Raw genomic sequence first — 12094 nt, 5'->3', positions numbered from 1 at the left:
GGAGTTACACAGTATCCTACAAAGGAGGCACCTGCCCTCCCCTAGACTCTGATCCAACCCCCTCTGCTCCAGGGCACTCAGAGCCCCAGCCCCTCCCACAGGCGAGCGGAGATGAGTGATGACAGGCACTCCTGCTGGGTTCCCTTTGTTACCTCACAGCTCCAGTGATATTCCAGGGAGGGGTCTGCGTCCCTCCCCACGTCAGGGTCGTAGGACCCGCTGCCATCCAGAACCAGGTCCAATTGGGCAGACCAGCTCCTCCACGACCCACCTCGGATGAAGGGAACCAACTTGCTGGGGATGACGGTGATGAGCAGGGAAAGCGTCCGGGCCAGAGGGGTGTGCTGGAGGGAGGCAGTGAAGCGCAAGCAGTGGGTGCCGATGTCCAGTGAGAGCTTGGGGAGCATGAGTGATGGGGTGAGCAGGTCTGTGTGCTGCAGGGGCACCTGGTCGGCCTCAGCCAGCTGCTCACAGCTGGGGCTGCTGAACACCTCCCAGAGATACAGGGCCTTGTAGGTCGTGCAGCCCTTCAGGTCTACGCTGGCCTCGAAGTAGCTGGTGCGGGATCTGGGGACAGACGAGGGCGGCTCCACCAGCCTCACCATGGGGCTGTCACACCCCAGCTCCCGCACGGTGACCGTCATCTGCACCAGGACAAAGCTGACCTCATTGTAGATTTTCACCTCCACTAAGAAATCCCCAGCACGGACATAACGGTGAAACATCCTCTTGTCCCCGCTGCCGGCAAAGGTCTCCTCTGAGTCCCCGAACTTCCACACGGAGCGGAGATCACTGCCACCCATGACCTCCAAGTCAAATGCCACCGTCTGATTGAGGAAAGCCCCAGTCCCATTGCTGGACAAGGTGGCTGCCTCTATGGGCACCTGCAGGGCCACAGTCACCGTCAGAGACGCGGCACAGAACGGGTTACTGGCCTCTACATGAATGGTCAGGTTACCTGCTCCGGGTGGCATGTACCCAACCTGCTGGCCTGCTGCTTTATAGGCAGGGTGCCCAGGGAGGTGAAAGATCCAGAAGAAGGTGACATTCTCCCCAGCTCGCACCTGTGCCATGAGCGCCAGCTCCTTGTTGGACTCCAGGACGGCTGGGCAGCAATTGGGGATGTGCAGCCCCCGAACCTTCTCCAGCACCTGCACCACAACGGAGGCCAGCTGCACGCTGACGTTGTTGGAGGCCGACGCCAGCACCCGATGAGAACCCGCCGCCGGGAAAGAGAAGTGATGCGTTCCTCCACGGACATCCAGGCTGAGCCCCAAAGAGGGGACGGCGAGAGCAAAGCTCACATTCGTGCCCCTCTGGGTGTGTAGCGTGAAGACTACCCTGTCATCGGTGCACACGTCCTGCTTGTCCACTTCCACTGCCAGCCCGGCCACGGGATCTTGGACGGCCACAGGATGCTGGACTGTGTCCTCACTGACATCGTTCCAGGCTCGGAGGTCCACCTGGTAGACTCCAGCCGCACTGAATTTGCAGGAGACGTTCTGTCCACAGAAGAGCTGCTGCTTCTCCTTCCCCCGCAGCTGCCACTCCCACTTGACATCAGAGCCTGCTGCCACCGAGCCCCAGAGCTGCCTAGAGGTGTCTGACATCAAGAAGAAGGGGAGAGAGCTTCCTTCCACTGTGAAGCTCACCCTGGAAACGGGCTCCTGGACTCTCAGCTCTGTGGAGCCGTTGCTGGAACCGAAGACGTTGGAGACGGTGACAAACACCAGCTTGGAGCCCAGAGTGGAGTAAGCGTAGGACAGAGAGGAGGAGTTGGTGACCAGGGGCCGGACATGTTCCTCAATGTGCCAGGAATAGAACAAATCAGTCCCAGAGGCCACAGAGACAGACAGGTTCACTGGCTTTCCCAGAGCCACGCTGTCGCTGGCAGCCTGGACCTTCACACCGCAGACTCTCGCCACCACCTGCAGGGTGCGGCCAGCAGACGCCTCTCCCAGCACATTCCCAGCTCTCACCTCTACCAGCAGCTCCCCACTCGCATTGTAACAGTACGTGAGCGACTGTCCCGTTGCGGTGAACACTCGGCGCAGCCCTCGAGAAATCACCCAGCGGAAGGTGAGGTTGGAGCCCTGGGTAACCTCGGCGGTCAGCATAAAGGGCTCGGCAGAGGCCAGGTACCTGCCCTGCACCATGTTCCTGCTGTGGATCTGAACCCCCTGGGCTCGCTCCTGGACCTCAATAGTGACATTCGCCTTCTCCGTGCTCACTGCATTCTCAGCTGCGACAAAAACCACGAAGACACCGGTGGCAGAGAAGGTGTGGGAGAAAGTGGAGGCCCCCTTCTGAAAGCCACATGGCTCTCCAATAGCCCAGAGGTAGCGCACCTGGTCTCCTGATGCTAGAGAGGCGTGGAAGGTGACCTCCTGCCTGACTTCACAGACTGGCCGCTCAGTGCTCAGAGTCAGCAGCTGCACTGGGGCCAGGACCGTAATGTTGAGCGAGGAGTTTCTATGGCTGACCTGGTTCTCTCCGGTCACGGTGACGGTGATGTCTCCGGCTCCACGGTAGGTGTGGGAGGTGCTCTGACCTACCTGCGGCGGAGAATGGTCTCCAAAGTTCCACACGAAGGTGGCCGCACTGTCCCAGGGGACCTCAGCCATAAAGAGGTAGGAGGTGCCCAGTGCCAGAAAGCTCCCCGTTTCACCGCTGTGGAGAATGGAGATGGTGCCAATCGCCCTCTGAGCCAGGATATCTACTGAGGCATTTTGCCGGCTCACCGTGTTCCACACAGTCACTGTCACCCGGTATGATCCTCCCTCCAGGTAGGTGAATGTGATTTCTGGAGACCCCGAGGTCACTGGGTCCTCACCAACACCAAAATCCCAGTGGTACCGATATTGGTGCTGGGGGTCTGGCACTGGAACAACCTCAGCCTGGAAGCACGTGGGTTCCCCTAAAGCTAAAGCCAGCGTCGGTGCCGTCAGCTTAACCGAGCGGATTCGATCCTCCACGCAGATGGCCAGTTGGCGAGAGGTGGTGCTTACTGTGCCACGTACAGTCAGGTTCAGCTGGTAGCTCCCCGCTGCTGGGTAGCTGTGAAAGACCGTGGGGTCCCCGTCCCCAACAGAAGGGGGGTTGCCATCTTGGAAATCCCAGAAGAACTGAACTCCTTGGCTCGGCCCCGTTACCACTGCTTGGAAGGGAGTCCGTTCCCCACTGGAGAGACAGTTGGGTGCTAGGATGTTGGTGATCTGAAGCCGGTACACCTCTGCAATGGTGGAGACACGGGCAGAGGTGGCGGCATTGTGAGCCATCACCGTCACCGTGTAGTTGCCTTCCTTGGCGAAGGTGTGAGAGATGAAGCTTAGATTCAGGTTGCTGTAGACGAACCCGTCCCCCATGTTAAAAGTCCACAGGACATCTGTGCCAGAGGCCAACACGGCACTGACAACTGTGGCTGAACCCAGCTCAGTAGGTCCGCTGGCCACCAAGCGGAGACCCGTGACACCTTCACTGACCATCACAGCCACATCAGACGGCACCTCACTGAGGCTGTTGTTGGCCCGCAGCACTACGTTGTAAACCCCGCTCTTCTCAAAGCGGTGGCGCACCAGCAAATTCCCTCCCTCCTGCGTGGGAGAGCCATCATTGAAGTTCCAGGAGTAAACAATGCCGTAGGGGGAAGGGCGGGGTAACGCCTCAAACTGGGTCACCTCGTTCACCAGCGGGGAGGCTGGAGTCACCAGAATGGTCACGGAAGCTATAGGGCAGACCGCACGGACTTTGGCCACCCGCTCCACTCCATCGTATTTGTTGACGGCCTCTGCAGTCACTGAGTAGTCACCTGTGGAAGCAGAGAGGAAAGGCAGTGTGGGAAGGAACCGAGGTTTCTAGGACTCTTGTGCCTAGAGAGAGAGAGAGAATGTGTCACTCCCACTGTGCTCAGGCTGTTTCTCTGTACTCATTTGAACTATAATTGAGACGGTATCTCTCTCCCATCATCCTTCTGTCTTCCTTTCCCATTCTCTCTCCCTCTACAACTCGTGGACTAAGAGCCCTTCTGAGCCCAGGTGACCCCTCAGGATCAGCCCCTTTCTTACCTGGTTGAGTGTACGTGTGGGTCACTCTGGCCAGCACCTGGACCCTCTCTCCCTGTGGATCTGGACGTGACAGCTGAGAATCGTAGGGGGGAGACAAGAGGCTCTCCACCTCCGGGCTGCCATCCCCAAAGCCCCACCTGCAAAGAGAAACAGCTCCATCTCACAGACAGGGGTCTGGTTCAGAGACTGGGCAGTTGTGTGAATATCATGAATTCTCAGCGTTAGAACAACAAATGCAAATGTACATTTTGGAAGGGACATTAAAGCTCGTGTTTCAAGGCTAAAGCCAGTCTCTATCTAGAAAGGATCAGGAAGAAATCCAACATCGGGGGAGAAAACAGATTATCTCACATCAGAGAAAGGTGCAAAAAACCCAACCCCACTGTAGCCGAAGACAGGAGGCTGGGCGAGACGGACCTCACATCTGATCCAACATGGCAATTCTTATGTCCCACTATCAGTGCATCTTTTCCAGCTCAGTCTCTGCCTAGTTTGTGGTGTGGGCTTTGCAGAAAGTTGTTGCCTAGAGAGCGCTCCTTTTGGCATTTACTGACATAGCTGGCCCAGGCCCTCCAACGCCACATCACCTGAGAACATTTCTCACCAGAGCCACTGGTAACTTAAGCCCGTTGGGGGTGGATCTCAAACCCAGCCAAGTTTTACAATTCTATTTTCACCCCTTGAATAATCTCCACATATCCCACCTTGGTTCCTCATTCCTGATGAGAGATACCAGTTTCAACCTGCCACCTCTTAGAATACCCCTTTACAGCCTTGACCCAGTTGCGGGGGAGAAAGAACTCCTGTCAGAGATCACACATAAAGAGGCACTGATACAGGATGTCAGCAGATGGTACAAGGAGTGCTGCCCATGAAGGCTGGTCTCTCTAGGAAGTTCCTTGGTGATCCGCTCTGGGATCAGACCACATTAGTCTGCGGGAGGAATTCTCCTTTCTTGGACTCCATGGGACTCTCACCTCACAGTGACTTCCATGGCAGTGTCCACTTCCACTCTGAACACCAAAGTCTGGAGGGTGTCAACTGCCACCACCCCAGGGAGCCCCAATATCTCAGGGTTGGCTAGTGGATTCATAGCCTCGGCTGCCAGTGCCACTTCCACCACCTCCGAACTCACAGGGTTCTCAGCTCGCAGCTGTGCAGAAGGAACAGAAGGGCATCAACCACGCAAAGAAATTTGAACAGACAGCATTCCCTTCTTCCGACTCCCCATCTACTCCAGACCTCTGACCTCCTCGCCCACTCCACCAGGACCGTCGATGCCTCCCACCCCACAGTACCATGACCACAGATTCTCCTCCCCCCTTGATTTGTCTCTCAGACCCTGGCTGCAATGCACTCCCATGCGACTCGCCCCACCCATGTGACACACTCCCCTGATTCCCAGCATAGTGCATCCTGCCGCTCATGTTGGGGGAAGAGGTCCAGGGAATAGTAGCACTGCGGCGATGTTCTCATTGGGAGCACAGGGAGAGTGGGGCCCGGAGCCAGGAACAGACGTTGGCCTGAGGGTCAGGAAAATACAACACACGGAGATGTGCAATGGCGGCTAATCACTGCCCAGACAGCACCCTCTGGCAACTCAGCAGCGGCAGAGTGGAGCATACAATGACTCCCATCAGAAGTTAAGTCTCCGTGGGGGAAAAGCAACTGGGGCAAGTGTGTAGAATTCAGAGTCCTGAGTCAAGCTGCTACTATTTGACAGTGGCTGTTCCGTGCTTCTGCCTGATGTGTCTTGAGTCCTGCCAGGCCTTCGGCTGAACGAGCAAGTTTTTACACCCTTGTGTTTTGTTTTTAATAATAATTTGCATATTTGTCTGCCTATCCATCATTCCTCCCAAAAGTATCCCTCTGGGGGTGGGGACTAATACGGTGCTCCTGACTGAAGGGTCTCCTAGCATTTTATAAACATTTAACCCCTTCCGAACCAGCCGGTGAGGGGGATATGAATTACCGCCTCCTTTTTACAAGCGGAGAACCTAAAGCACAGAGTGTCTTATTGAAAGTCACACAGCACAGCAGTGGCAGAGCTAGAAAAGGCACCCAGGAGCCCTGACTCCCCAGTTCCTTGTTCTGACTCTGAGACACTCTTCCCTTGCTTTATGATCTGGGCCACAGCTGAAGGAACCTAGGGTTGGTTCTCACACTTGCTCACCTTCAGCTGGTATGTGGCAGGCCTCTTGAACTTGACGCTGTAGGTCTGTCCATTGTAGGCGAACATGTCCATGTTGTCGATGACCCAGTTGTAGGAGACAGAGGAGCCCTGGGTCAGCTCTGCGGAGAACACCTGCCAAGCAAAACAATCAGCAGTTTACAGCAGACCTATGGGCTGGGCTCAGATTGCTTCCTCTTGTGTTGAGTAGGGCTAAGGGGTGGAAAGTGCCAACAGGCCTAAAGCAAAGCGATGGAAGACTTCACCCACATGGAACATCGGCATTTGCCTGCTCCCCAGCAGCCATGCAATGGACGTAACACAGCCGGCTCCCTGACACTGAAGCAGGAAGGTGAGACACACAATGCCCCATGCTAGCCTGGCTTTTGGGGCCCCAGTGCATCCTGAGGGAGAATAGGACAGGCTCCAGGGCTACCCTTCTTGGAAGTTTCTGCTGGATGAGGACAGGTTCATCTTGCAGCTGCGTGACCATAGGTTTGGTGTTATAGTAAAACCTTCAGGCAGCCCATATGCCAGCATCCAATAGGGTGACGGAGTGGCAGCGGGGCCAGAGATGTTGGAGGGATGCCCTTGATGATAACCCAGCCGTGATAACAGCAGCAAGATGACCTACCTGAGACACATCCACTAGCATCCTGCGGGGGCCAGGCGGCACCACCCGGAGCCCTTCGATGACATTGTATGACTGGATCTTCACTGACAGCTTCTGGGAGCTGATCTCATTGGACACCAGCACATTCAGCATCTCCATTCTCGGCTCCTCCATGCGAAGCAGGGCCGAGGAGAACCAGGTATCTGCAGTGTCTCTGTGGCAGGCGGGGACATGTGCTACAATGCTGCCCGGGCAGGTGGCCTCAAACAACACCCCAGCCTTACCCACGGGTGCCATCCAGCGAGCCATGGCATTACAGCCAGAGAGAATCTTGATGACAATCAGAGTCTCTCTCTTGGTGGCCACATTGAGCTTCCCGCTGACCGGTGTCGGGTGGATAATCTGCAGCCCACCGACCTTGGTCTGCACCTCCACCGTGCAGTTCACCTGCCTGCTGCTGACCGCATTCCTCACTGTTGCCGTGTAGGTGTACGCCCCGTGTGCCAAATGCCTAGCCAGCCGCGGCATGGCTGCAAAGCTCCAGGTCTTGCCCACAAAGGTCACTCGGAGGTCACAGACGACATGGTCCACCCAGGTAGGGCTGGCAAAGCTGCTGATGCTTCCCTCCCACCAGCCAGCCTTCGCGAGGCTGATATAGCTCTGCCGCCAGGGGGAATGGGAGTGCTGCCGGCACCAGAGGAGGGAGCTCACCTCTGCGTTATGCTGTATTCCAATAATGTCGTCCGGAGACACGCTGATCTCCTCTCTAGGCAGGAGAACCTGAAACACGCAGAAAGAGTCGTCTCCCATTGCAACCACAGCCTCTGCTGTAACCAGACCCCGGCCTGCGCCTAGTCTCCATGAAACATCCTGCCTCCCCACGTTAGTGGTGGAGAAGAGAGCACAAAGAAAGGAGCAGGAATCAGGGGAGAGCAGGAAAGGAGAAGCCAGGGGAAGGAGAGTCACAGGGCTGGCCAAAATTCCTGTGACATGCCTTCATTTTCCTGGGTCCATCCCAGAGTTCATTTCAGGCATTGCAATGCAAGTGTGAGGGTTGTCTCTTCACACCACCACGTGGTGTTGACACAGAGTGACGGTGTGTCTCAACATGATGATGTGGCCTGAATTACACATCACCACAAAGACTCATCATGGTTTCAGAGTAACAGCTGTGTTTAGTCTGTATTCGCAAAAAGAAAAGGAGGACTTGTGGCACCTTAGAGACTAACCAATTTATTTGAGCATAAGCATGAAGTGAGCTGTAGCTCACGAAGTACTCCTTTTCTTTTTACTCATCATGGTGTCACAGTGGGATTTACACACGCACACACACTTGGAAGAAAGGGCAGGAGATGACCGGGCAGTAGAAGGTGGGAGAGAGAAGATGCAGCAGAATAAGGTCCTGAGAGCACTTACCTGGACATGCCTGTTTGTGCTGCTGGGAGCGAGGAGCACGGGGAGGTCAGCCACTGGCTGGTAGAAGGGCGGGGTCCCGCTGTAACGTGGGGGGTTTCGGATGGGCAGGATGCTGGAAGTCACATTCTCAAAGGCATAAGAGCTGCAAGGACTGGAGATGTTCAAGCAGCCTTCTCTCAGTGGGCACCACTGCTGCCCGCTGGGGCAGCGACCCGTGCTGTTGCAGAGCGGCCGGGGGTGACAGCAGGCGAATGGCGTGTGAAGAAGCTCGCAGCCTGGGAAGAAGCACACGTGCTGCAAGATACGCTGGCCTTGGAGAGCTCAAAGAGGGAGCAAACTGAGTTATGGTTGTATGGCAATGTAAATTGGTAAATTCTGGCTCCTTCTCAGGCTCAGGTTGGCCACCCCTGACTTAGGAGATACAGTGGGGAGGACGGGCAGAGAACGAGAAAGGAGTGGGGGAAATGGGTGTGAAAAGGAGGAGGTTGAAACACAAATACAGAGAATGAAAAAAAGGAATAGGAAGGAGAACAGACCAATGAATCAATTAATATGGCCCACACAGTGATTACAGGGCACTAGGGCAGGAAATGAACTTCCTGTCACATGAACATTTTCAAGATACGGGTCCAAATTGGAAGTTTCGAAAACTTCCATGAATTGAAAAGCCATTGCAAAAAATGGAAACATTTTATTCGGAACATTTCAAAATGCTTCATTTGGAGTTTGACTGTTTTTCTCTTTAACCCTTTTTTTTAGTCTAAATTGACTCACATTTCAAAATAAAAATTGTATCAGCTCAAAAAAACCAGAGTTTTTGTTTTGAAAAATTTGAAATGGGAAGTTTAGACAATTTCAAAACATTTTCCCCCCCTCAATAATTTTTTGAGTTGGGAGATTTGTCAACCCTGATCCAGTTTCAGTTTCGACAAATCTGCATTTTTCAGTGAAAAAACAGTTCACCGAAAAATTCCCGACCATCTCTACAAGTCACCTAGTTGTGGGAGACTCGCTTGTCAGGGTTCTTCTGTCCCTTCCATGCAACCCAGAGGGGCAAAGTACGCAGATGAGGTCTGGAGGGAAATGTGAGGATGAGCCCACCAGTTTATCTTAGCATCCCACCAAGAGTCAAACAGAGCCAGAGGCTTTAAGCATAGAGACTATCAAACAGCTATAATCTCTCCCTGTCCTTTTATAATGTCCACCAACCCACCAGCACAACCCCATTGGTCTAGGCAGATGGTCTGTGAGTATCAGAGAATAAGAGACAGAGGTATGGATGCTGAACTCTTACCAGGAGGAACCAAGTGCTGGTTGGGGTTGCAATGTGGGCGGAGGATCTGGAACCGGATCAGAACAGGCTTCTTTGTCCCTCGTATCCCGAAGTCTACAGAGACTAGAATACCAGCGTGGCTGAACCAGAGGCCTGGAAAGAGCATCAACTACAAGACACAAGACCAGGAAATAAACATGTGAAGGAGGGAGGTCCAAAGAGGCCTCCTGGAAGGAACTGGCAGGGGAAGTTGAGGGTGAGGTGGTAATGGAGGGACCTGTGCTGTTGTGATGTTCCTGTGTAGTTCAAATAAGCTTCCTAAAGATCAGTGCTTGACCTGAAGCGTGGCCACGGTTATCTGGTTTGGGAATACAGAGCCTGGCTCTCTCTGATGTTTCCCATAACCCCTGGGCCATAAATATTGAGAGAACAGCCTCATCTGACATGGCAATGCTCCTGGGTTGATTTGTGTTCTCTTCCCAAGAGTTTGCCCTATCCCAAAGGCTTCTCAGCAAGTTATATAGACTAGAGAGGGAAGGGAGAGGAGGTCTCTGATGGACCCATCCAGCGTTCACACACACCAGCCATCTTGCTCTGTTTGCACGCTACCTCAATGCTGTCAGGCCCCAGGAGAGGAGGCAGCTGCTCAGTGCTGACGTTCCTCACGTCGTAGACTCCGCTGAACACCGGCACGCCTGTCAGGAACACATCTGGGCTGGGCAGGGTGACTGCAAAGACAAAGCACATGGACGGTCATGTCCCAGCTTAAAGCTCTGTCGGGCCCTGCTGCAGGCTTGCATCACAGATGAAGTGGCAGGCTTGTAGGATCCACCTGGCTGCGCTGCGGTCTTGACTCAGCAAATCTGTAAACACGTGCTTTAGCTGAACTGGGGCCTAGATCTGCCAGGGTGGGGACTGGAAGGAAAGGGCATGTCGGGGGGGAGCAATAGGGCCCATGTGAATGGGCTGAACGAACACAGAAATACCCATGTGTATATTCAGAAATATACGTGGCCCTGGCATACACCTGCCATCAGAGTACACGGGAGTCTGCCAGGGTCTGGGGTAGAGCACTACAGAGCATCAACTTTCAGGTGCTAACTGTGGAGAGGAAGAGTGGCCTTGTGGTTAAGAGATTGACTTGGTGCTCAGGGTTCTGTTCCCAGCTCCTCCACAGACTCCATGGGTGACCCTTGGGCAAGTCACTTAATCCCTCTCTGCCTCAGTTCCCCCAGTTTAGAACAGGGATAACAACACTTCGGTCCTGTAAGCTCTCTGGGGTAAGGGTGGTCTCTTGCTACATGTCTGTACAGCACCTAGCGCAATGGGACCCCAATCTCCATTGGGAGCCTTAGGCATGACTAATATAAATACATATTAATGACAGGGCCCTCCTCACTGGGAGTTGGGAGGCACTCCGCTTCTCATAGCATGGGACCATGGCTTGACCTTGGTCCTCCAGGATGAAAGGGCAGTATAAAGCAATGGGTTATGATACCAACAGCCCGCCTTAGCACTCGGCTCCTCCAGGGGCTGCAAGGAAATGCCTTTTTATTCCTGTTGGCAATGGTCAGCAGCGTAATCTCCCAGTCCAGTCAATAAACACATTCCCACCCCCAGGTGCCAGCAGGACATATGGTACCTCCAGCTCTCCTCTCACAGAGGAACGAGGACTTTGCAGAGCACGGACTACTGCTCCAAACCCCTTCTGGGTCGAGGAGGTGCATCTGGACACAGCCCTCCTTGCCCTCGGGGCGACCGAAGGGGGTCCAGTTCTGGAACGAGTCCACAAGGCTCCCATCGACCCAGCGCAAGGAACCCAAGGAGCTGAGCCCAATCCAGACCACACCAGCGCTGCCAGGGAGAAAGACAGAAAGAACCTCTGCTTAAAGAGAAACAGCATCAGCAATGCAACACAGAACGCAGGGAGTGGCTGGGAAAGGGAGCAGGCCTTGGGGCAGGTGGTGGTGCGGTTAGTGCCTTTGACCCCAGTCAGCAGAGGAAAAGCACCCCACCATCTAACACTGAGGAAAAGGTCTGACATGTCAGAATGGGTGGCCATGGTTCTGTCTCCAGGGATACCCCAAAAACACAGACCCCACATTTCCTGGAGGCTCCTCTGCACTAGAAATGGCTCCTATTGCAGCCTGCCCTGGTGTGAATGAACTAGTGCGTGCTGCAAAGGCCCGAGCCATCTTGATTTGGGTGTGCCACATTCACTCACAGGGCTCCCCAAAGCCACTGCCGGGCGGCTGGGTCGTTACACCTCGCCCATAATTCCCAGCACAGCTGCCTAGAGGATCCCTGAAGCGTGTGAATAAGGTTTGATTCCCAGGGGTGCTAAGCACCTGCCGCTCCCTCCCAGGGATTTTAAACGGAGTTGTGAGCACTCAGAACTTCCAAAAATCCAGCCCACCATGTCTATGGCTCAGAATGGCTATTGCGCTTGTCCTGTTGCCTGCTTTGAGTGGATCTGTCTTTGTCAGGATCCACACGTGCTTTTTAAGGGTGTGAGCTACATTCAGCTATGTCATCACACAACCACACCCGGACAGCCC

The 12094-nt window shown here is 54.5% G+C and overlaps 1 protein-coding gene across 1 annotated transcript in view; it reads right to left on the bottom strand.

The window, feature by feature from the left end:
• The window catches only part of LOC144274967 (polycystin-1-like), a 58408-nt gene that overhangs the window by 31102 nt on the left and 15212 nt on the right, over positions 1-12094 (bottom strand). The window contains exons 8-16 of the mRNA XM_077834056.1: positions 11179-11390; positions 10146-10264; positions 9558-9705; positions 8264-8538; positions 6869-7627; positions 6238-6369; positions 5042-5217; positions 4065-4201; positions 153-3808 (exon numbers count right to left, since the gene is read on the bottom strand). Coding sequence (XP_077690182.1) covers positions 153-3808; positions 4065-4201; positions 5042-5217; positions 6238-6369; positions 6869-7627; positions 8264-8538; positions 9558-9705; positions 10146-10264; positions 11179-11390 — 5614 coding nt within the window. The remainder of the gene's footprint in view (positions 1-152; positions 3809-4064; positions 4202-5041; positions 5218-6237; positions 6370-6868; positions 7628-8263; positions 8539-9557; positions 9706-10145; positions 10265-11178; positions 11391-12094) is intronic.

This window comes from Eretmochelys imbricata, chromosome 14 (genome assembly GCF_965152235.1).
Source record: "Eretmochelys imbricata isolate rEreImb1 chromosome 14, rEreImb1.hap1, whole genome shotgun sequence".
NCBI lineage: Eukaryota > Metazoa > Chordata > Testudines > Cheloniidae > Eretmochelys > Eretmochelys imbricata.
Note: the sequence above shows the minus strand (reverse complement) of the source record. Positions and strands in the feature narration are given on the sequence as shown.